We start from the raw sequence: 25,739 nt of genomic DNA, 5'->3' as shown, positions 1-25,739 counted from the left end.
GTTCATAGCAGCCTTATTTATAATAGTCAGAAGCTGGAAAGAATCCAGATGCCCCTCAACAGAGGAATGGATACAAAAAATGTGGTACATTTACACAGTGGAGTACTACTCAGCTATTAAAAAGAATGAATTTATGAAATTCCTAGGCTAATGGTTGGACCTGGAGGGCATTATCCTGAGTGAGATAACCCAATCACAAAAGAACTCAAATGATATGGACTCACTGATAAGTGCATATTAGCCCAGAAACTTAGAATACCCAAGATATAAATTACAATTTGCAAAACACATGAAACTCAAGAAGAACGAAAACCAAAGTGTGGACACTTTGCCCCTTCTTTGAATTGGGAACAAAACACCCATGGAAGGAGTTACAGAGACAAACTTTGGAGCTGAGACAAAAGGATGGACCATCTAGAGACTGCCATATCCAGGGATCCATCCCATAATCAGCCTCCAAAAGCTTACACCATTGCATACACTAGCAAGATTGTGCTGATAAGGACCCTGATATAGCTGTCTCCAGTGAGACTATGCCAGGGCCTAGCAAACACATAAGTGGATGCTCACAGTCAGCTATTGGATGGATCACAGGGCCCCCAATGGAGGAGCTAGAGAAAATACCTAAGGTGCTAACGGGATCTACAACCCTATAGGTGGAACAACATTATCAACTAACCAGTACCTCTGAGCTCTTGACTCTAGCTGCATATGTATCAAAAGATGGCCTAGTTGGCCATTACTGGAAAGAGAGGCCCATTTGACTTGCAAACTTTATATGTCCCCGTACAGGGGAATGCCGGGGCCAAAAAGTATGAGTTGGTAGGTAGAGGAGTGGGGGGAGGGTATGGGGGACTTTTGGGATAGCATTAGAAATGTAAATGAGAAAAATACCCAATAAAACAAACAAACAAACAAAAAAGAAGTTGACAAAATTGAAACTTGATGGGGGAAAAATCTGTGCTATTGATTTCTCTTTGGCATGTTTGTTTTGTTTATTTTCTGTGCAATAAAATTTGATCCTTAGAATCACAGCAACTTTTAAAAGCAATGGGGTTCTATTGGTAATTTCTTAGATAAATCCATCAGTACTAAGAAAGTAATGGTTGTTGTGGGGAAGAAGGACCTGTCACACAAATCTAGTACATGGCAAAAACTAATAAAAACCAATGAAAAATTGATGAAATAGAAAAAAAAAACAACGTAAAAAATTCAGCAAACCTATGAATTCATTCTTGTGAATATCCTAAGTAATTTATATTATATAACTCCCTAGTTCAATGTTCTTGTAATGATAAAGATAAAATCTTATTAAATTGTGAAATTAATATTTAATCTAAAATTGTTTTTAAACTAAAGCACAGTTGTTGAAGACACATTATAGTTCATTTAAGTTTCAAAATTTTACAGAGTGAATGATTCATGTTCATTTGGGTTTTAGTCTTTCTCGGGTTGTGGAGCTTTTTCTGTCTCTTCTACTCCTGTACTACTTAATACTCATTTGGATATTATGTGTGGAGTGTCAGGGACTCAAACTATATCAGTGTGATAACAAGATAAACATGAATCCTATCTTCGTGCAATATGCTCCATGTTTGAAAAGAATATGCTGAATAATAAGCTCACTAAAAATGCAGATGGCATAAAGTCTATCAGAGCAGAGAATATGCTGCTAAGAGGACATATAACAAGAAACATTAGTCTATTAGGATGTCTGACTTGTAGTGGAATGAGCTCTTTGACAAAGGAAACAATATAAGTCAACAATTATATGCAATTTAGCTGTAGAGGGAAAGGGCAAAGCATTTTTTAAACAAAATAAAATACAGTAAGTGTGGGACCATGAAAGACAGCCTGCTCTCTGATTGAGCTACACTAAAACCCTGGAGACCCAGCAGATAACTCTGCAAGGGACAGAAGGAAGTTTGCCATGCTCCCAGACACTAGGATCCTGACATGAGGCCTCAGCTCCATAATTTTGTGGCCATCAAGTCCACATAGAGCAATGCCCCAAACCCCTGGTATTGTCTGGACTCCACCCCAAACAGTTACCTGGTAATAGCTAGGTAGGCCTGGCCCACTATAAAAGGGGTTGCTTACCCCCTCCAACCTCTCTTACTCTCTTACTCTCCTATTCTTTCCTTTCTTTCTTGCCCCTCTTGTATCCCCTCTCTCTACATTCCCTTCCCCCCTCTCTCCACATGCCAAGGCTAGCCTCCATTTCTGTCCTCTCTCCCTCTCTCTGCCTTTCTCTGCCTCTACTACCCTCTTAGCTTCCCTTCCCTAACCTCAGGCCCATCCTGAGATGGTTACAGTTTCACTCATCATAATACTCCACCATAATAATAAATGCCTTGAAACCGTTGACTGCCTCTTCTCATCAGGATCACTGTGCTGGAAAAATGGAGTAAGTCTTCCTCAAAAGAGCCTTATCTAATCTCCTGTAGGAGGCCTTTCTGCTTTCTAGGCCACAGTCTCCACCAAGCCACCAAGCCTCTCGCTGAGCAAGACAAGAACTCTTGTCCCAGAGCACTCTCCTCTCCTCTTTCTCCTTTTCCTTTGTCTAGGGCCAGAGCTAGCTCTCACAGGCCCCCACTCATTCTCAAGGAGACTGTGGTGCCCAAGAATCCAAGCCAAATTCTTACAGTTCCGCATGGATCTCAGACTGTGCCTCTTCACCCCTGGAGCAGGATCCTGTGGCTTCTCACAGCCCAACTCCTGCCTGGTGGTGGCATGGGGTGCATACAGTCAAACTTCCCATGCATCCACCTCTATGAGCGGCCTCTGGCAGACCAGACGCAGCACACACATTTTAACCCACAAATAAGATGAATCAAAAACCATCACAACAAAGTTGGACAAGACAAATCCACAGAAGAAAAAGAACCCAAGAGCAAGCACAAGAATCACTCGCTCAGAAGTCAAATAAAAATACTGAGCCTAGTACAGACCTTTGTAGGCCCCCAGCTTGCTAAGAGCAAAGTACATTTTATTTAACTTTTTATTGATTCTTTGTGAATTTCACATGATGCACCCCAATCCCACTCTTCTCCTTGTTGCTTTGTTTCCACCCTCTGCCCTTACAACCTATCCCCTCCCCCTCATTGTTCCTCTCATTATGAAAGATTTTTGTAGTGTGCCATAGTATGTCCCAGTATATCCCACAATTTAACCTTTTGTTCACAAATTTTTGCTTGTAAATGTTTGTTGCAATGAGTCATTGGTCTGGTTTGAGGCCTCTGGCTTCTGCTACAATATCAATATGGGTTCCTCACAAGAACTCCTTTAAGATATTCTGTTGTTGCCCTGTGTCATGGAGATCCTGCAGCTTTGGATATTCAGGACCAGCTCCTTCCATGTGCTTCAGCAGTTTATAGATGGATAGCTGTTGGAGGGGGCCAACTCAAAGCCCTGTATCTTGGGCTGGGTGATATCTGAGCTGGTCAGCCCAGCCCACCAGCTCTCTTGCACCACTACCACCAGGGCAAGCTCTCCAGCACTTACTGTCCTGGCTAGTAGCTCCAATGCCATAACCAGCAAGGGACAGAGCTAGCTCTCCCACTCTCAGGACTTTGGGGCCAGCTCAAGTGCACCCACACTATCAGTACCAACTTTACTGTGCTGCTCAAGGGAGGTGTAGAGCCTGCTTTCCCAAGTGCTGAAGCAGGCAAGGGACTGGGTTAATGCTCCAGCTCTCATGACCTTGGAGCCATCTCTCTATTCTGCCATAGGTGGTGAGGGGGTAAAGAGTATTGTGTAGGGAGGTCATCTCTCCCTTGCCCATACCACCACAAAGCAGACAAGCTGAGGGGCCAGCACTCCCACTCTCATACCCTGAGGGCCAGTTCACCATTTTTCTACACCAAGAACAGCTTTACTATCCAGTCAAGGCATGAGGTTTGCTCTCCAGAGTGCTGCAGCAGGGACAGCTCTTCAGCTTTCATGACCTCTGGGCCAGCTCTCCTGTCTTCAATAAGTGACAAGAGTCAAGGTGTGTGTGTGTGTGTGTGTGCAATGGGTCTTCCTTGCCCATGCCACCACATGGCATAGAAGTGGCAGGGCTATATCTCTCACAATAACACCTTCTGGGCTGGTAAATCAAGCATTTATTTAAAAAAGACTTGAGTGTAGAAAGTCCTTTCTAATGGTTGAAAATTAAGATAGAAAACAAAGATAAACATTAGTCAAGGATACTAAAGCTTTCTGTAGATTCAAACCATTCCATTGTTATTCTGCCTTGAATTAAACACCAACAGAGCCTTTGATGTACATTCTAAGATATTATAATCAAATGGTTATTTATAGTATAGGGTGAGAGGCAATAAAGGATTGGAGGAGCTTCAATTTTGTGCTGGGATGGAAGTACTTGAGTTGCTTTCTGTTGGTAACAGTTAGATGGGAAGTTTCTCTAAAGTTCTGCATCTTTACATGCATGGTGTTTAATCTTCATTTGTCCTTTTATCTTGTGTTTTTCTACCACTATGCTGAGTGCTCTATAGGCAGATATCTGGAAAAGTGCAAAACCTTGAAGTTGCCATGGTCTCTAGTAATGTTGGTGCTTTAGCAGGGGAATCCATTGTGAGATTAAGCACAAGCAAGGGACAGGTGGGTATATGTGTCTTCTTAGCTTCATCTTGCCAGTCTCTTGTGTCTGTATTCTTAGGGTTGTATATTAAAACTTAGCACAAAGTTCTTCTATATTTTCTTTCTTTTAGTGCTAGCTGTCTCCAAGTTCCCATAGTTTATTCCATGATGAATAAGAATCATAAAGATCTCTGATCCATGAAACTCAGAGGGAGCTTCAATCTTTGCTAGTTTTTCTTAATCTAAGCCAGATGAATAGAACATTTCCTTTATTGAAGTTTCTTCTATACTCTGAATTACCCATCCTCATCCTTGGAGCAGTCTGATACAATACACATATATTTTTCTTGATCTAAATGAAAATTAAAGAGGGAGGAGCAAACTTTCCTAAAAGAAGATTCTTAATAGACAAAGAAGCAGTAGCATTTCATTGCAAAGAACAAAGTTGTTAAATCAAATTAACATCACCCACCCCTGATTGCCACCATTCCCAGATGTAAGACTTGAGACTAATATCTAAGTCTTGTTTCTTGGATTTTTCACACAAGAGATGGAGCAAGTCTTAATAATGCTGTTATGAAAGATGTCTCAATTGGTATGGGGGAATGTTAGTCAAGAGGGCTTTGACTAACATTGACAATGTAATGTCATGACAACTGGAAGTATGATATCATGGGTTGAAACGCTTTCAAAAAGATATTATAAACCTGAGAACAGTAGAATTTTCAACTCTCAATATTAGGCATTAAATGGTGAATAACTCATATTGGCTTCTCTGTAGTAGCTTTGGAAACATCAGTAGTTTAGGAAATGGTAAAACATCATATTGAAGATGTAGAAAAAGAAAAGGTGGATCAGTCAATGAAATCTGTCTTATGATTAGCATTGTTACCTTATATTATTTTCCATTATGTACCATTGCTTCCATGCTCATAGTATCATAAACAGTACCTATGCATATACATGTCTAGTCGGCAAATGTCTGACTTTACAGAAATATATAAGTGCCATGTAAAAGACTGAAGTGTATATTGGCTTTACCTACCATTTTATACTCAATGTTAGAAGAGTACTGAGGAGGGCAAGTGCATAAATGGCACCTGCTGAAAGAAAGAGAGAAAGAAAGAAAGAAAGAAAGAAAGAAAGAAAGAAAGAAAGAAAGAAAGAAAGAAAGAGAGAGAGAGAGAGGGAGAGAGAGAGAGAAAGAGAGAGAGAAAGAAAGAAAGAAAGAAAGAAAGAAAGAAAGAAAGAAAGAAAGAAAGAAAGAAAGAAAGGAGAGAGAGAGAAGGAAGAAAAGAAGGAAGGATACAAGAGCAAGGCAAATAATATAATGCATTCACTGTATTGACAATCATAATTAATTTATTCTCAGCCTGTATTAGTATATAAGCATCCTCATAAATAAAGTATTCAATACATACTCAAGGAACAGGTGACCCTTCCACTTGCATTTAAATATTATGAGAAAGGGAAATTCAGAAGTTACTCTATTGTAAAGCTCTGTGAAAGTCATTGGGTTATAGTGAAAACATTATTACTACACACACTCTGTCAAGGCTGCTTGTCAAGAGGTCCAAGACTATAGAGATTCTAAGAGCACTTAACTTTCTGCCCAATATTCTGATGCTCAGCTCTCCTGAACTTTTGTCTGTGCATCTCCCTTAACTTTACCTGAAAGAACATTTACTTTTTACATATATTTTCTGTTATTTCTAATATAAAGTTCTTACCAAAAGACCAGAGACAAGAGGCAAATATTTAGTTTCTAAATTGGACCCTCTTAAGCAAAATAATATATAAGACAAGACTCAATGATATCAAAATTATCTGAAGACAATTTTCTCTGTCATTTCTTGATTTTAGTATTTAAAACATCATTTATTTCTCAGTTGGAACGAACATGTAATTTTTAAAGTGGTGGTTTAGAGTATTCTTTGTGAAAATAAAAGCATATTTCATTTTAATTAAAAAGCCCTAGAAAAGCCAGGCGGTGGTGGTACACGCCTTTAATCCCAGCACTTGGGAGGCAGAGGCAGGCGGATTTCTGAGTTTGAGGCCAGCCTGGTCTACAAAGTGAGTTCCAGGACAGCCNAAAAAAAAAAAAAAAAAAAAAAAAGCCCTAGAAAGCTACAAGTTTGGGTGCATTTTTTTCCATCAATTGTGAATTCACACCTGCTTGTTCCATGTTTTATTTGCATAAAAATAATTTAAAGTGTAACCACATACAATCTAAACTTTTAGGTTTATCCATCTTTTTTATTCTGAGATGGAAAGAAATATTTTGAGAAAGAGATAGAGAAAAAGAGAGAAAGACAGAAGGGGCGGGGAGAGAGAGGGAACAAAAATTTGGGTGGGAAAGGAGGTGGGAAGGATCTAGGAAGAGTTGTGGAGTATGACCAAAATGTATTTTATAAAACATTTTAAAATAAATTTTATGTAAATGTTCAGCATTATTGTCCATCAGGAAGATGCAACTTTTAAAAAGAAGAGTCTAGTTAAAGGTTGACTTTATTATCAGACTGAGCTCTCTGTGAAGGGAGCGACTAATATAGGAACAGAGCAGTGCTCTCTCTTATCCCTGCTCATTGGTCACTTTTTGGTACTATCCTGTGTCATATTTTTTAAAGCTTCTAAAATAATTTTTAATTCATCATATGTGTTTTAGATGAAATACAAATACAGGATCTTTTCAATACACTCACTAATTTGGAATAAATTTGTTTTTGTTTTTGTTTTGTTTTTGTTTTTCTGCTTGCAATCCTAAACAGTTAAGTTTACACATTGAGAGTTCTAAAAATTACCATCATAATTACAAAACTATTTGTCCATGTTCTTCTGTTTTAGAACTCTTAAAAAATGATGAATGCTCAACTAGATGCCATATCTATACGACTCTTCCTTTGACAAAAAAAAAAAAATCCAATTAGTTTTTAAAACCATCTAGATATTTTATTTTAAGGAACTACCAGTGTAAAATGCATTTATTGATTTCTGACACATTGCTAATACTCATTACTTTTATTTATAGGTATGAATATAAGCAAAAGTGAGATAACAACTGAAGCTTCATTAAAACCATCTAGAAGATCCCTGCCTTGCCTGGCCCAGAGCTATGCTCATTCAAAAAGCTTGAGTCAATCTGCTTCACTGTTTCAGTCAACTGAGAGTGAATCTCAGGCTCCAACTTCTGTAACATTTCTTTCTGCTGATAAGCCTGAACATGGTAAGTGACAGCTACTTTTTATTACATTTACAAAGAGTGACTATTTTTTTTACAAATTGACTAAGTTATTTTTTACTTTAAAATCCTGAGAGTAGTTTCTCTCCCTCCTCTCCTCCCTCTCCCTACCTCTCAACTCACTCTCTCCCCATTTATCCCTCCTTCCTTTCTCCTCAGAAAAGGGGAGGTCTTCCATGGATATCAACCAATCTTGGTATATGAATCTGCAGTGAGACTAGGTTCATCTTCCTCTACTGAGGCTAGACAAGACAGCTCAGTTAGGGGGAAGGGCAGGCAATGTAGTCTTCGACAGTCCTTGCTCCCACTTTAGGAATCCCACATGAAGTCTCAGCTGCACAACTTTTACATATGTGCAGAGAGCCTAGGTCTGTCCCATACACGTTCTCTGGTTGGCAGTTCCATCTCCTTGAGCCCCTATAGGCCCATGGTTGTCGATTCTGTAGGTTTTGTTGTGATGTCTTTGATCTCTCTGGCTCCTTCAATCTTTCTTCTCCACTTTCCACAAGACTCCTCAAACTCTACTTATTGTTTGTCTATGAGTCGCTGTATCAATTTTCCTCGGTTGCTGAGTGAAGCCTATCTGATCAAAGTTATGCTAGGCTGTCTGCAAGCACGGCAGAATATCACTAATTGTGTTAGGAAAAGAGTAAATAATTTTGACAATTGTTTTCTTCCTGCTTTGTTACATCTGTCTAGGATTTACTGAGCTCTTTAGGAATAAGTCTGGCAAAAGGAGAACAATACAGTGTTTGAATCATAGGAAAGGCAGCTTGTTGGCTAGCTATGTTTATTCTGTTTTGCTTTAGAGGTTGCCTATCCCAGGAGCAATTGAACATATATTGAGTGTGTTAAGGGGAAAATAAGCTCAACTTGTGAAGCACCAGATCCTAGGGCCCATATTTTATATCACTGTTGTTAGGACATCTCTGATAGTGATTTACAGACCATATTCAAGAATCAGTCAGCAATAAAGAATTTTATTTCCTTATAAAAAGCACCGCCTGAAGACACTCTAAGGAATCTTACACAAAAATTAAGCAATACATACACAAGCATAAAACTTTAGGATAAGTTAAACCTAGTTTGAAAAATAGATAATTAAATAGTAATAAGGAAAAGTACCAAGCATTTAGTAAATTATGAACTCTCCAACTTAATAAAAGAGAAGGAAAAGTATACATAGGATCTTAAACAACCAATAATAAAATTAATCCTCAAAATACCAGGACTTAGTAAACACCTTTACTAATTACTATTAAAATCCTATCCATAAATAATCTTCATTCTGAAATAATGGCACAGACTCACTCATTAGAATACAAAATAACATCTAGGGCTTTCTGTCATTAGGAAACTCACACAAGTGTTTTATAAATACATACTGAGGATGAAAAGAATATGCAGCATAGACAAGACCTGCAGAAACCAGTGCAGACAAAATAAAAGCATTATACTAAAATCTATTAAAGTGATTGAGAGTTGATTTCATTCTAGAAATGCAAGGGTTGGTTCAACTTATGCAAATCAATAAACACAGCACATCGGGTAAAGAAACAAAACTATCTGAATACCAAAATATTCTCAATAGAAGCACAAAAAAAGACCATTGAAAAATTCATGTCCCTTTTATCATGAAAACTCTTGAAGAAATTAGTAATAAAAGAATATGGTTTTATGTAACAAATTACATTAATTGATTACTTAATAACATTTTATTGATTTGGGCAAAAGTGGAAGCATTTCTTTGCAATTAAAATGCTATGGGTATCCACTTTTGCCTACTATTACTCAATATAATGCTGTTAGTCACAGTACTTGACAGGTTTAGGCAGAGGATTTTGATATTGAGGCCAAAATGGACCATGTTGTCAGTTTCAGTCTAGCCTGTTCTCCATAGACACTGTCTTTCTCAAACAAAGAAGCAAGTAAACAAAGTTGCACTACAGTTCCATATTTAAAAACACACACACACACAACAACATGACACTGACACAATATTAAAAACAGATAATGAGTCTCTGTAGATAATGAGGCAAAAATAATTGTTAGAGACAGGAGAATCTTTAGCACACACTTGAAAAAAATGTATCCACTTGCAGGTGAAACTGCATACTTCTGTCTCAGCATCCACAAAAAGCAAATCAGAATGTATCAAAGACCTTGGTATAAACCTATAACTTTGAATATAACAGGGATTAATAAGACTAACACTTAAAAGTCTATAGAGTTCTTGAATAGGGCTTCAGTGGTTCAGAAAATAATATGAATTGACAAAAGAAATTCAATAAAATATGGGAAGAGATGGCTTACAGAACAAGAGAAAGTCTTTGTCAACTATTCATTTGCTGGTAGGCTAATTTTCAGAATAAAGAATTAGAAGAAAAAAAAAACCCTTAAGGATCAAATCATCAGAATGATCAAAGAAGCTAAGTAGATATAAACAGGGGAGTGAATGTACAGCACATAGGTATAAAATATCTGATAAATGATGTCATCAGGGAAATGTAGTTTAAAGGTACACCAGAATCCAGGCTTGGTAGAATATAACTGAAACCTAACACTGTGGACATGGGAGACTACAAAATCATTAATTTGAGATCAGCATAGCCAATACGTAACTCCTTCAAAACTAATGTGGGCTATATGGTATTAATCTATGTAAACTAAAAACAAAAAAATAAACATAAATAATATTATCAAAATCTAATATATTTTACCTCCATTTCATTCCATTTGGAATGGCTATCTGTTTTATGTTTCTTTTGAAACATAAAACAGAACAAACAAAACACACTAAGGAATTTTGGGGGAGGATACACATTTAAAAAAATCATACACTCTAGGATACAAATTAATTTGTAAAATCATCATGAAATATATCTGTATGCCACCAAAGCTATCAAACTCTGCATATAGTAAAGATACCTAGATGCCCATGTTTATCAATGCAGCCTCCATAATAGCTTCTACAGAACCATCTTACACCTATCAATGCATAGATACATAAACAAATGTGACCTATATTCACAAGGGAATAGTGTCCATGCAGACAATAAAACGAGATCTTATTACATCAGGATAAGCAAAAAAGAATAAAATTGAAGACAATCATGTTAAGTGAAATAAATTCCTACTCAGAGAGGCAAACAAGCTTTGAATCTTGAGAGGGAGTCAGAAATCAAAATCAATGTAAGACAGTAAGAGGGCAGTAAAGGGATCAGTAAGAGGCAGGTGGGGAAAGAGTGGAAAATGGGAGGGGCAGGACAAAAATACATCTCAGGAATGTAAGAAAATTTTGCAAGGAATCCAGCTGTTATGGAACTAATATATTTAAAAATAAGAAACGCCAACTGTTTTAATTGAAGAGTTGATTTCTGAGGATGAGGTAGTATTGAAAACAGAACAAGTCTGAGATTTAAGGACATATGAACATGATGCCATACTGCAGAAAATGAGGACCTGAGATACTCTGGTTCACACATTCACTCATGGAAGACATCATGAGTGTCTTACATGAACACTTATGACCTGGGTTGCCTATAGACTACCCCAATTCATAAAATCAAGCCACACTCTGTTGTTTAATAGATATTTATATTTTCCCATTCTCCTCTTGATGTTTGTTTTATGAAAATATATTTCATTATGAGTCTCTTTGATTTCTTCTCCTGTATACCCTGAGAATACTAGAATTTTCTTTTCAATAATACAGCAATACTATGTATTTTATTCAACTTAAAGTGATGTGTGACAAAGTGGTAATTGTTTAAGATAATAAACAAGGTAAATGTAACAAAAGTTGGTGTTGTTTTATAAGTTAAATTTTAAATATTGCTTAAATATTTTGAACTTCAATACATTAAGTTAAACCATTTTTTTTGAGGATCATTTAGACATCACAGTCACTTTCTCACTAAGTATTTATTCCTCCAAATTACAAAGTGTCTCTGTTTTTTTCCCTAGTTACTTCTGAGGAGAGTAGAAAAGACTCTACCCTTAAGTGTTCCTTTGCTGACCTCAGTGACTTTTGCTTGGGTGAGTTAATTTCTAGTATTTTCTCCTCTGTTCCCTTTCTTGAAGAATACAGTGTACTCTTCAAACCTAGAACAATTTTTGATAAAAATGTTTGTGTTTTGTCTTTAAAATTTGAGCAGCGATTATAAAAATCTGAGGTTTATAATTAATTGATTTATTATACAATTTAAAGTTCAAATAGTATAAGGAAGCTGTAATGAATAATTCTATAACAAAGTGTGAGTGGATTTTTCTTATTAATTTCTTTCCATTCTAAACAAGTAAGTGCATTGACACTGGTATGATGAGATGTACCAAATTTTGTCAGCCAATATTTTTCATGAGAGTAAAAGTTGAAACTTCTGTCCTATTTCTTCAGTAGTGGATACTATCATTTTTATATGTTCCTATAAATTCAGAGTGAATCCATTTATGACTAACAGAAATTGATGATGAGTTTTCCTTATGCAAACACTGTTGGTGTGTTTGAATTGCCTACAAGTTGAAATATGAACAAATTGAAGACTCCTGGTGTGGGGGAGGAGGGTTGTTGAAATTCTCTGATCACGGTAACATAGAGTGACATGAATGTCCATGCCTTTTTTTGTTAGTACCTGGATAAACATAAATGTGTACAAGATGAAGAAAGTCTAAAATTTTTATCTTGTTCTATTTTCTATGACATTGTCAAGACATTTCAGCATTCCGCACACCTTGAACGGTGTTATTTGTAACAACATTCTGAAAATTACAATTTAATCATCTTTTTATATTACCTTTCGATCTGTGTTGCCTAGAAACAAGGCTAGTTTATTAATTTTCTAATTAAAATGTCATCTGGCTCATTTTACACGAAACTTCAAAGGGAACATTTTATCAGAACAAGAGAAAGTTCCTTCTATCGTACCTCATTTTGCAGCATGCTCTTCAGTTGCTCCTCTTCTGGGAGCAAAGCAACATGGAAACACTTGGTCTTCTCTGTTCTACACACCCACACAGTGGGACAGTTCCCATTAGTGTTTCACTAAATTAGTACCAGTTAAGATTTTCAGTTTCTGTAGACACAAAATGCTTTGATTTTAATGTACTGATCTAATTTTAGAAAACTTATTATTTCAAAAGCAAAGCATTTTTTTCTAAACCCAGTATAATGGGAAAAAATCATGTTTCATCATTTCTGTGGTCTCAACCCATGTGATGTTTCTTAGCATCAATCTACTTTTCCAACCTTACACTTGATATTTCATAATTTGTCAGTTTTTCATGATCTATTCATGCTGAAGAAATAATGAGGTTTCTGTAAAATTAAATAAACACTCACAGAGGAGGGGGTAGAAAGAAATCATATTTAAAAGAAAAACTCCAATACAATGAAATTTTTATGAAAGTACCTTTTACTCTCCTGTTCAATTGTCATCTGGAGTCTTACTGCCTCAGTCTGGTAACTTAGGCCTTGTCCTAGAAGCTTCTAGCTGCTCTACAATCTTATCTAGGCCTAGAGAGTTTTCAGCCTCTGAAACCTACTGCTGAATAAATTTACCCTTTCTAATTCTTTCTGAACTCTGGCTGCCTGGTCAATTCTGCTGTTCTATCTCAAAACTTCTCAGTCCATCTGGCTTCTTTCTCTTGCCCTCTCCTGAGTTGCTCTGCTTGGCCTCATAATAACTTTGACAATCTGTACTAATCTTCTGGCTCTTTCTCATTCTCTAACTTGCTCTGTCTTCTTGTTCTATGATTAGCTTATTCTCTCTATATAACCTGTCTCTGGCTTCTCTCTCTCTTTCTTTTTTTGATTTTTCAAGACAAGGTTTCTCTGTGTAGCCCTGGCTGTCCTGGAACTCACTCTGTAGACCAGGCTGGCCTCGAGCTCAGAAATCTGCCCGCCTCTGCCTCCCAAATGCTGGGATTAAAGGTGTGTGCCACCACGCCCGGCTTCTGTGCTGCTCTCTTAAGTAGCTTCCCTTTCCTCTCTCTTCTCATGAGAGTTTGTCATATGCTATTGTCAAATCTTTCTCTGATTTGTCACTTTGTCTGCCACTCAATTAGATACCACTTTCACACATAGGCACTTTCTTCTACAAACTAACTGTGCCTTCATTATTTTGGATTAAAGATGTATACTAAGGTCATGTCTATATTTTTGGTAGGGGAATTAAAGGTATGTGCTAAGGTCTGAGCTACACCACAAGAAGAAATATTATTTTTGACATAAACAAATAAAACAAACAAACAAACAAAAAACAATCTCAAGGTTCACGATGTGATCAAATATCCTGCAACAAATTTGCCAATATCTGTGTGACTGTAAATCTCTTAACACCCACATAATATGTGTAGTAGTACCAATCATCAGAATCGTTTTTTTAATATTCCATTTTTAATTAATTAATTTGCTTTACATCCCAATATCAGCCCCCTTCTCTTCTCAGTACCTATTCAAACAGATCCTCCCAACATTACTCCTCTCCTTCTTCTCTGAGAATGGGGAGACCCCATTAGGTACCACACACACACACACACACACACACACACACACACAAACACACACACACCACCTTGTCCCAACTCCACCTCTAGCTCATCACGTAACTGCAGGACTAAGTGCATCTCTTCCCACTGAGGCCAGACAATATGGGCCAATTAGAGGAACGGGATCTAGAAGCAGGCAACAAATTCAGGGAAGCCCCTGCTCCAATTGTTGAGGGATCCACGTGAAAACCAAGCTACATTTCTGTTACATAGGTGTCTGGGGTCTAGGTCCAGCCTACTCTCACTTGCTTCTTGTTTTGCGGTTTAGTCTCTTGCAGTCCCCAAGGATTCACATTAGTTGACTCTGTTGGTTTTCCCTTGGAGTCCCTGTTCTCATCAAATCTCTCAATTATTTTCCAAACTCTTCCACAAATCTCCCTGAGCTCTATCTAATGTTTGCCTCTAGGTCTCTGCATCTGTTTCTAATGACTCCTGGGTAGAGCCTTTCATAGGATCATTTTGCTAGGCTCCTGTCTGTAAGCATAACTGAGTATTATTAGTAGTGTCAGAAATTGGTTCTTGCCCATGGGATAGGTCTCAATTTAGGCCAGCCACTGATTGTCCATGTCCCCAGTCTCTGCTATATCTTTGTCCCTGCGCATCTCATAAGCAAGACATATTTTGGGTCAAAGGGTTTGTGGATGGGTTGCCATCCTTATCTCTCCACTGGGAGTCTTGCCTAGATACAGGAGGTGACCACTTCAGGATCCCTATTCCCCACTGCTACAATTCTCAGCTAGAGCAGCCTCCATAGACACCCTGGGAAATCTCTCAATCACAGGTTTCTGGAATGTCCTTGAGTTGCTTCCCCCCATCCCCCAATTTCCATTCTTTCTCTACTGTTCTCCTTATACTTAATCCTCTTCCTGGCTCCCTAGCCCTTTCTTTTTCCATCCAGTTCCTTCCATCCATTCACCTATAATATCTATTTTATTTTACCTTCTGAGAAAGATTCAACCATTTTTTTTAAATTAGGTATTTTCCTCATTTACATTTCCAATGCTATCCCAAAAGTCCCCCATACCCACCCACCCCCACACTCCCCTACCCACCCACTCCCCCTTTTTGGCCCTGGCGTTCCCCTGTACTGGGGCATATAAAGTTTGCAAGTCCAATGGGCCTCTCTTTCCAGTGATGGCCGACTAGGCCATCTTTTGATACATATGCAGCTAGAGTCAAGAGCTCCGGGGTACTGGTTAGTTCATATTGTTGTTCCACCTTGAAGACTGATATTTCCTCTTGTTCAAAGTAAGAACTCTGAAGAAAGACTATAGTTTTATTGCTTTAGAGCTTACATTTCTACCAGGACTGATGTGTTATTTACTTCTCCAGGGGCTTTGATAAGCATCCTGATAAAAAAATAACTCAACGAAGAGGTGTCATTTAGGCTCATGTTTCAAGGATCATGGCAGAGAAAGTATGGAGACCAGAGCCTGAGGCCATGGGTCACAGTGCATTTTAGGTTGCTTGTCAAACTTGTTCAATTAATCGGTATTCTTGGGTGGACTTTCAAAATGTATTCAGTCTGACCACTGATTACCCTATTCACTCCTTTACATAGTTTAGTCCATGATGTCCTGGCTAAACTGGTGCAATAGGTGTCTAATTGGACTCTGATCTTTACAAACTCTTGCATTTTTATAGTCTGTTTTCTACATTGCCATGATGAAGGAAAAATGAAATCTCCTTATTTCTCTGCTCCAGTCTCTCCAGGGTTTCTCATTCCATTTAAAATATAACTTACTTTGGGCTTCAGAGGCCCTCTGAAATCTGGGTCTATCCTCTATAGGCCAGTTCCTAATGCATCCTTTCCGTCACAGTGCTGTAGCCAAATTACTCATGTGCTTTTCACTCATCACAAGTTTGCTCTCATCTCAGGACCTCACATTAAACCAGATCCACCCCAGCTCTCTTCTGCTTCAACAGGAATTGCTTTCCTTCATAATTAATACTGCTGCTTAACATTATATGGTTTGTTTAGGGATCCTTACCTGGGATTAATATGCAGAGACTTTGTTAATCATACAGGCATTCATAGCCCTATGATAAAGAATAGTCTATGGTACATATTTCATGTTCAAAAATATTTTAGGGTTAGTTACAGGAGTGAGGAATGGATATAAGTCAGAGCACATTAACAAATACACAGAGCTTCAGAGTGCAGACCACTGCTTTGCTCCCAGGATGCCATTTGGCACAGTAGAAAAAAATGAGCAATGACCTATGATCATCTTTTTCACTTACAGGAACTTATTTAGAGATCTAAAAGTCATCATGCTTCAATTATAGAATTTCTTTTCTTATATTACTCAATGTGAAAGTTTAACTGATACACAGATATTTAAAGACACCTGTTTATCTATTAATAATAAAACACTATATAGGACTCCATTTATATCCAGTTTACAAAATGATAACAATTGATATTGAAAATATGATATATAATTGCTTAGTGACTGACAGTTCAATGCTGACTGGGTGAATGACTGGAAGCCTGGATGATATGTGTAGTGAACACTAGCAACAGGCACAGCAGGGTTCTCTGAGTACCATCAATAGCCTGAATGGAACTCTCTCACAACAGAAATACAGAAACAAGGTGTGTGGTTATGGACAAATTAAAAAGTACAGAAACAAAGAATACATTAATTCCTTCATTATCACAATGTTAAATCTCTGAGAAATCATTATTGGGACGATCCATGGACTTTTCCCCAGGGAATTTTCAGATGAGTAATAATTATAAAGATGGAGTATGGTAGCAATCAAAGGTGCAGCTTATATACCAATTCTTGGGTCCACACAATCTGTGCTTCAGCTTTCTAAGTTGTGAAATGGAGACATTATTTAATTCAGTCCTATAATATGGATATCAAGCAGATTAGAATTAGATATTCTGGGAAAGTCAAGAAAGAGAATGTATATTGGATAAGATTAAATTAGAAAATATGTAAATTATAAAAATAACTTTAATCCACTATAATTTAATAATATACATTATAAGATATTGTGGTAATTTTAGACAAAGTGTAACGACCTATAAATAGAAAAGTTTCAAATTAGGGAAACTGACTGGTAATATTGTCATACATTCAAAATTCTCCAACAGGGTCATCACCAGGAGTGCCTGGTGCTCCTGATGTACATTAAATAAATTATAATGAAGCAATGAGATGAAATGGCATTGTGATGAAAAAAATACATAGACTTGGGATAATCTAGCTACTGAAATTACAATCTGACTACTGGCTGTAAAATTTATTCTTTTATTAGTAGTAGAATTTAAAATTAATAACAAACATAAGGAATATATATATTTAATTCTTTATATTTTATATGTTTAATACTTTATATATAATAAACACACATATATAACATATATAAAAATTATAGATTTGTTTATTTTATCTAATATATCATATATACAATATGTTATATAATATATATAGCTAAGTAAATTTAAATATATTAAACTATATTATTTTATGTATTTGTATATTGTATATAGTGTGTATAATATATAATTAATATAATATATTAGAAAATATAAATATATTTTCAATTTTTAAAAATTATATATATATATTTATGTGTGTGGGGGTGTATATAGTACTTTATGTTTTCTGGTCACTTTTCATGTATTATTTCATTAGTATTAGGAAGGAATCCATGTAAATATTTGTTATCTCTAAATTTTTTACAAGAAGACTCTTGCAAGCCCACTATCTTTGTAACAGTGAGGAAGCCTAGATGTAGCTTAAATTATTGAAAGCAACAGCTTATTCTCTTTTCATTCTTGCAGCTTCCTTACTTCAACATGTGGTTTAATTTCCTTAAATTTCCAACTGTATTATTTTACTGGGTGTATATTGTTAGATCTTTGGGGAATTAAAAGGCAGTAAGAGTTCTATTGGTTAAAAAAAGAGAGAGAGCTCTATTGGTTATGGAAACTCTCATCTCACTATCAACTATTGCAAAAGCTGCTATGGTTGGAGTTTTGAAAGTAATTTTTTTTATGTGTTCAAATTCCTGAATTTTAAGATGCAATTAACTGTTAGCATCAACATCAAATACTAAGAGCTTTTAAAAGAAAGTGGATAGTTACCACATTTGTTAATTATGTGTACTGTGAACCTTATCCTAATTTCTGAAATGTTACAATGTGAAAAAAAAAAAGTTTACAAGGGGAGAAATATGATGGAACCTTGGGTAACAATGTAATGTGACTGTTTGTAGGATATTTTTATTTGTAACTTAAATGATATTGTAGGCATTCTGAAAGAAAGGCATTATCAAATGAAGTGGATTAAATAAAAAGAAATGTCTTTAATAAGAGCCAAAACACATTAGCAAATTTCATTTCTATTTCAGAAGAACCACTGGTGAAGGAGTGATTAACTCCATGAATCCAAACACAATATGTTCCTCTCCATTGTTGCCCACAGAGATAGCCTGGCAGAAATACCAACTTAAAACAATTTTAAAATTCTGACAGTTATGATACAAACATCCTCTGGGAAGAATAACAGAAAAGATTTAGCTACAATGAAAAACTATACCAAATCTAAACTATTTTATGTTCATTGTGTGCTGTCTTTTCTCCTTCTTAATCCTATCCTAACATATCCCTCAAGTTGTTTTCCCCCTCTGGTGCTCTGATAAAATACTTAGATGACAATAACATAGGGTAATTTTATTTTCACTTACAACTCTGTCACAGTCCATTATGACACAGAAGTCGGGCTGTCAGTAGCTTAGCATAGCTCTCAGATCCACATCATATCCATATTCACACCATATCTGCACTCATTAAACTAGTGTCTGGCTCACTTTCTCCATCCTATTCAGCCCAGATTCCCTTGTCCAGAGACTGTTCCTGTCCACAATTAAAATGGGTCCTTGCATATCAGTTGAGGTAGACAACATAGTCTGCAGGCATGTCCAGCTGTCTCTCTCCCACGTGCATCTACATCCTGTCAAGTTGACAATTGACACTAATCACCACAACAGAGTTTTACAAAGTTTCATGAAAAATAAAAGATTATTGAAATAATATGTGAAAATGCATCAAATACTTGATTAATATTATACTCTGAGCACTTATTTCATTCTAAATTAAAACATTTTTTTTTCGAGACAGGGTTTCTCTGTATAGCCCTAGCTGTCCTGGAAATCACTTTGTAGACCAGGCTGGCCTTGAACTCAGAAATCTGCCTGCCTCTGCCTCCCAAGTGAATTAAAACATTTTTATGTAACTAAATTTTTTACTCATCAAATTTTCAACAATTTTTGAAAGCTCACAGCTTGTTAAACAATGAGATGAATATTATAATATAAAATATGAGCAGAACACTGTGCTGATGACACTTACAGTAGGAGGAAATAAGTATAGCCATTTTCTCTTTCCCTTAAGTATACACATACATAATAAAACCACATAGATAATAATAATACATATATATATGTATATATATACATCCTTATATAATGCATATTTATATAGCATATCTATGCTACATATGTTATAATTCAAGATAAACACATATGAAGTTATTATATAGTCTGTATGTATACGTTTTATATAAATACATATGCTCCTGCATGGAATAACAAATTATGATAAAATTAAAAATGATAAAGCCATGCTGAATACAATGAAATATCAGAGTCTTTGTTAGATATAGATATAGATGAGACATTCTCTGGTGAGGTAACAGACAATACTACTCTGGGTGACACAGGGATCATATCATTGGAAGACAGAAGACCCAGGAATAAAAACCCTACAGGGAAAATATACTTCACATCAAGGAACCAAAAGCACATATGTAAAGGAAAAGGACATTGCAAAATGATATGGTCACCAACACAATGTGTGCTTGGAAATAGTTCCATTCTGTTTTTATAAGTCAAAATCTCATATTATCCTAAATAGATTTAGGATTTTGGATTGAACTGTACTCATATTTATACTTGGCTACTGAGAGATGTGTGTAGTATGGAGACCACAGGTTGGTCACACCTGGTAGAGAGAAATTTTTGTGAGTGTAAATTTTCTTTCCTTTATATTTTGATAAATTTCGAATTGGGCTCATGAGAGGCTTTGGCAAATTTGTAAAAACTTTTAACAAAATGCATATTTGTTGAGGAGAGAAAGGTTTCAGCCAGATTCACTACCTTCAATCCAGGAATGGTTATTTTTATTCAAACCCAACTTTTCAAATACATGTACATATTGGCCTGTGATAATAGCATTTTCATTTTAAATTCTTCATCACAGCAGATATTAAATCACATAAAACTTTTAAAAATACAAACTTTGTCTCACACCTTTGCTTCATATTTGTATATAATCTTTGCTTTCTGGGTTAATATCATTGTGAGGATTATGTTTAATATCTAGTGCTTCCATTATTTACATTTAATAAACACATGAAACTATAATATAACCCATCTACATACTTTTGTACACTCTGTTTCTCCAAAACTTCACCATATCTCCATCATGCTGTATGACAAGGCAATGTACACATTGGCTAGGAAACCCAAGTATAAATGAACAGTGACAGTGTAGCAATTCTGCCACACATAGGATGGAGGACCTCAAGTTATTATCTCAATATCATAAGTGCTAAAAGACAAGGCTTTTGACCTGAAATTTGAATATGTAAAATAATAAGTACAACTGACATCCTTTTCTATTGCGCCATCCCTGACTCCTTAGATTACTGTTGCTTTCTTTCCTTCGTATATTATATTCATTACAATTGTCTTTCTTTTCTTTTAAAATGACCCTTTGTTCTGACCACTATTAGCATCCCTATCACTTTGATTCAAAACCATCTTCTCTCCCTAGTCTTTGCAAGTCTCTTTTCCTCTGCCTTTAGTACCTCAGTCTATTCTTTACAGAATTACTTTTGTTAAAATAGAGATGATGCCACAGTGCTCAAATGTGTTTCTGTGTCTCCCGTTTAAAAGATAAAAGCTCTCCTCTCCAATAGTTACAACTCTACAGAATCTGTTTTACTCCCTCTACTGCCTCTCTACCATGACACCATGCCGTGTCCTCCTTTCCTCCCCAATAGCCTCATTACCGTTGCCTTCGAACATATAGGATGGCATAGTTTACCTCATAAACCTGGTCTTCTCCTTGTATCCTGCTTCCACAGAAGTTCACTTACCTCAGTGAGATTTTGTTCCAGGGTTAGCTCTGGGTGGCAGTCTTTGACAACCTTGTTTAAAATGCTACAGTATTTCCTCACTTGATACTATTTTCCCACCTACTCCTCCTGATTCAACTTTTCAATAACTGTATCAGCAAATGTGTTGTTTGTCTTTAGCATTGTCAAGTTAATCAAGTAGGTAACACAGTTTCTTGTGCTGTGTACTGGATCCTAGCTAGAATCATCCCAAGTGCACTGCAGAGCTAAAATGTATTTATTCAATGAGGAGAGAAAATGTCTCCAAGATCAGAAGTAAAAGAAATAGGATGGCCACAGATATCTTTTCGACCCACAGGCCACTTCCATTCTAACATGACACCATACCATGAGCCTCTCCATTCCCTCCCCAACAGCCTCCGTACCATTGTTCCCCAATGTCAGCTATCACCTTCTGCTTAACCCCAGGTGAGCATCCTACTTGTCTCACTTAAGAAAGAAAAGAAGGAAAGGACAGGAAGGCAAGGAAGAAAAGAAACACTAGTGACTCCATCTTCTTCAAACTAAAGGGCAAGTTAAAGGCACCATGGATTTGGTAACTTCTGAAAGAAATAAAGTCCAGAATGGCAACTTTCTGCTATCTTAAGTAACCACCAGACAAGTCTACAATCTGCAGTTTTTATTGGAAACAGGTTAACCCTTCTTCCAGTTTTGTGTGTAACTTTCTGCTCTTTCTCTTCATGTCTGTACTCACCTGTCCTTACTGTCCTCTATTGAACTGACACCACCAGTTCTTTTATTGCCTGTTTCATTCCCCCTTATCATATTTTCTGCAATGTCATCCAATGATATTCAATGCAGTTTTCTTAATTACAGTTTCTTTCCTCTCTTTCATTTGTGTTTTATGAAGAAAGATTTTTGTGTTACTGTTATTTTAAATCATTTACTTAGAGAAGCTGATTTTCCTTCTTTTCTTTTTCTTTTTTTAAATCACTTTTATTTTTATACAGTGCAGTTGTTACCCTCCTCGCTCTCTCCACCTTCTTCATCCTATTCCTCCTCTCCCCTGTCTCCAAGAGGGTGTGCCCCCCCACAACAGGCCTCCCCACTACCTGGGACCTCAAGTCTCTTGAAGGTTAGGCACCTCTTCTCTCGCTGAGGCCAGACCACAAAGTCCTCTTTCGTATATGTATCAGGGGCCCGAGGACCAGCTGCCTGGTTGTATGAGCCTGGTTGGTGGCTAAGAATTTGAGAGATCTCAGGGATCCAGGTCAGTTGAGATTGCTGGGCTTCCTATGGGGTCACTCTCCTCCTCATCTTCTTCCAGCCTGCCCTTATTCAACCACAGGTGTCCCGAACTTCAGTCCATTGGTTAGGTGTAAGTATCTGCATCTGTCTTAGTCAGGTGCTTGTTTGGACTCTTGGAGGGGTAGCCATGCAAGACTCCTGTCTGTAAGCATACCTTAGCATCAGTAATAGTGTCAGGCCTTGGAGCCTCTCCCTGAGATGGATTCCAATTTGGGCCGGCCACTGGACCTCCTTTCCCTCAGTCTCTTCTCTATATTTGTCCCTGAATTTCTTTTAGACAGGAACAATTCTGGGTCAGAGTTTTTGACTACAGGGTAGCAACCCCACCCTGCGACTTAATGCCCTGTATTTCTACTATAAGTGGACTCTACAAGTTCCCCACTGTTGAGCATTTCATCTAAGGCCCCTCCCTTTGAGTCCTGGGAGTCTCTCACCTCCGAGGACTCTGGTACATTCTAGAGGGTACCCTGTCCCCATCTTGCCACTGAGGTTGCACATTTCCTTTTATTGTGCTGGCTTCTCTCCTGTCCTGCCCTCCCAATACCTTATTGTTCCCATTTTCCCCTCTATTTCCCCTCTCCCACCTAGGTCCCTCCCTCCCTCTGCCTCCTGTAATTGCTTTCTTCTTCCTCCCAAGTGGGATTGAAGCATCCTCACTTGGGCCCTTTGGATTGTTAACCTTCTTGAGTTCTGTGGATTGTATCTTAACTATTCTGTACATTTGTTTGGCTAATATCCACTTGTTAATGAGTACATATCATGCATGTCCTTTTGGGTCTGAATTACCTCACTCAGGATGGTATTTTTCTAGTTCCATCCATTTGCCTGCAAAATGTCCTTGTTCTTAATAGCCAAATAGTAGTTAATTGTGTAAATGAACAAGGTTTTCTGTATCCATTCTGTTGTGGGACATCTGGGCTGTTTCCATCTTCTGGCTATCACAAACAAGGCCACTATGAACATATGTGCCCCTGTCGTATGGTGGGGTATCTTTTGGGTATATGCCCAAAAGTAGTATAGGTGGGTCTTCAGGTAGATCTATTTCCAATTTTCTGATGAACTTCTAGATTGATTTCCAGAGTGGTTGTACCAGTTTGCAATATTGTTTAATATTCACAAATATGAGTTTTAAAATACCTAGGTGTGGTTCACTTTTATATATCTCTTACTAGCATTATAACTCTGCATGATAGTTAAGTCTCAGTTTATTTCTTTTATTATTAAATATCAACAAAAATAATATACTCCATAAAGAAATTAAGCTAAAGGAAGCAATGCTTATGAAGTTTTTGGCTATAAGCAAATAGCAAATGTAAATAAATTATCATTTCTCCTGCAGTCTTCTAGATAGATTAAATAAGTTTAACCATTATATAATCAGAGCATTTTGCATAACTTTATTAATTGTATGTAAGGAGATGAAATGCATAATCTACATATTCTAAAATTGATGTCATGGTAGCTTCATAAGATATGTCATAAGATAACATGTTTTAAAAATTATTAAAGAAATTAATGTCTGAGTAGTTTTGCTTTCTTCCCTACAGCAAGTCGACTGACTGAATTCTTGGAAGTACTGTACAGTCATTCATGTCAAATTCATGTTTGACTGTTATCAATGTATTTTATAATATAACTTACTCCAAGACTATTATTTCTCAGAAAAGGCTAACTATATTATGTTTGATGAGATATTTGTTCATGTGAAATGTAATTTTTGTAAAATTCATCAACAGTTCTTTGTGATATTATCAGCCATCTTAGATATTTCCTACTTAATAATCTCATTAATTATTATGTAGAGTAGCTTCTAATGTAATTGAACTTATAATATCTTATATAGTTTTATTACTGTAATCATTTAAATTTTTCCAATTTTGGCAATTGTAGTTTTAAATCACCTAATTTATACATTTTCATAATATTAATGAGCATGGTTTTCTTCTGTGGAGTTCTTTAACCCTTTTGCAAAATTCACATTTCTAAAACTTCCCATGTTTAAAAAATAATGAATCCAAATTAGGTGCTTGTAATGTTAAAAAATGGTTAAGATTCACTTCAATCATTACAAATATATTTACCCACAACTTCAAATGATAAGTCCAAAACAGTTTTCATGGCTCCCGGTGTGTATTTAAAGCTTATATAAATAAAGAAAATATCCAATAAAAAAAAGTGAAAAAGCACAGACATACTGAGTTCTCATAGAAGTCATTCCCAGCTTCAGCAACAGGGCAGCCATTTGTGTGATTGTTTTTGAGCTTATCCTTTGACTAGATAATTATGTGAATATTTTGTTTGACCAAATTTGAGGAACACTAAAAATGCAAATTTTTAAGTGGTAAAAATTTTTGTGGGGAATTCATGGAATGGTGGGTATATCCTCCCATTCTGAGGGAGGGACAATATTGTAGAAATCACTGAGAATTCCACACTGCCTCACCCCTGCCATGGGCCAGTACAGGGAGGAGCAAAGCCCTCAGGGTCTTCAGTCTTCCTTAATCTAAGAGAGCAGGTACAGAGGGACATCACATGATGCTTGGGGCAGAGGGTGGGGGGAGCAGGGCGTGATATGTGTGATCCTCTAAAGGCTAGGGCCTTCTCCTCAAAACTGGCAAAGAAACAAGTTCACTCCTAGCACCACACTTGTATCTTACCCGTGATGAGGATGTTGCTTCCCAGAGAAAATCCTGTAGATTCCACACTAGGTTGTCAGCTGCAACATACATCGTTGTTCTGTGACACGGCAATCCTCATAGAGATGTTCATTTTAGTCCCGTCTTTTTTTCCTTTTTCCTTTCCTTTCCTTTCCTTTCCTTTCCTTTCCTTTCCTTTCCTTTCCTTTCCTTTCCTTTCCTTTCCTTTCCTTTCCTTTTTTTTCCTTTCCTTTCCTTTCCTTTCCT

At 36.8% G+C, this 25,739-nt stretch overlaps 1 protein-coding gene across 2 annotated transcripts in view; it reads left to right on the top strand.

Annotated features, from left to right (window-relative positions):
* The window catches only part of Ano3 (anoctamin 3), a 284,964-nt gene that overhangs the window by 53,131 nt on the left and 206,094 nt on the right, over positions 1-25,739 (top strand). Inside the window, exons 1-3 of one of the 2 annotated variants that reach the window (XM_029474347.1) lie at positions 4,521-4,605; positions 7,613-7,807; positions 11,789-11,860. In XM_029474347.1, the coding sequence (XP_029330207.1) occupies positions 7,615-7,807; positions 11,789-11,860 (265 nt within the window). In that variant the 5' untranslated portion in view covers positions 4,521-4,605; positions 7,613-7,614. Of the gene's footprint in view, positions 1-4,520; positions 4,606-7,612; positions 7,808-11,788; positions 11,861-25,739 lie in introns of those variants that run through there. The other variant, XM_021184432.2, reaches the window with a different exon arrangement.

Source organism: Mus caroli, chromosome 2 (genome assembly GCF_900094665.2).
Source record: "Mus caroli chromosome 2, CAROLI_EIJ_v1.1, whole genome shotgun sequence".
Taxonomy (NCBI): domain Eukaryota; kingdom Metazoa; phylum Chordata; class Mammalia; order Rodentia; family Muridae; genus Mus; species Mus caroli.
Note: the sequence above shows the minus strand (reverse complement) of the source record. Positions and strands in the feature narration are given on the sequence as shown.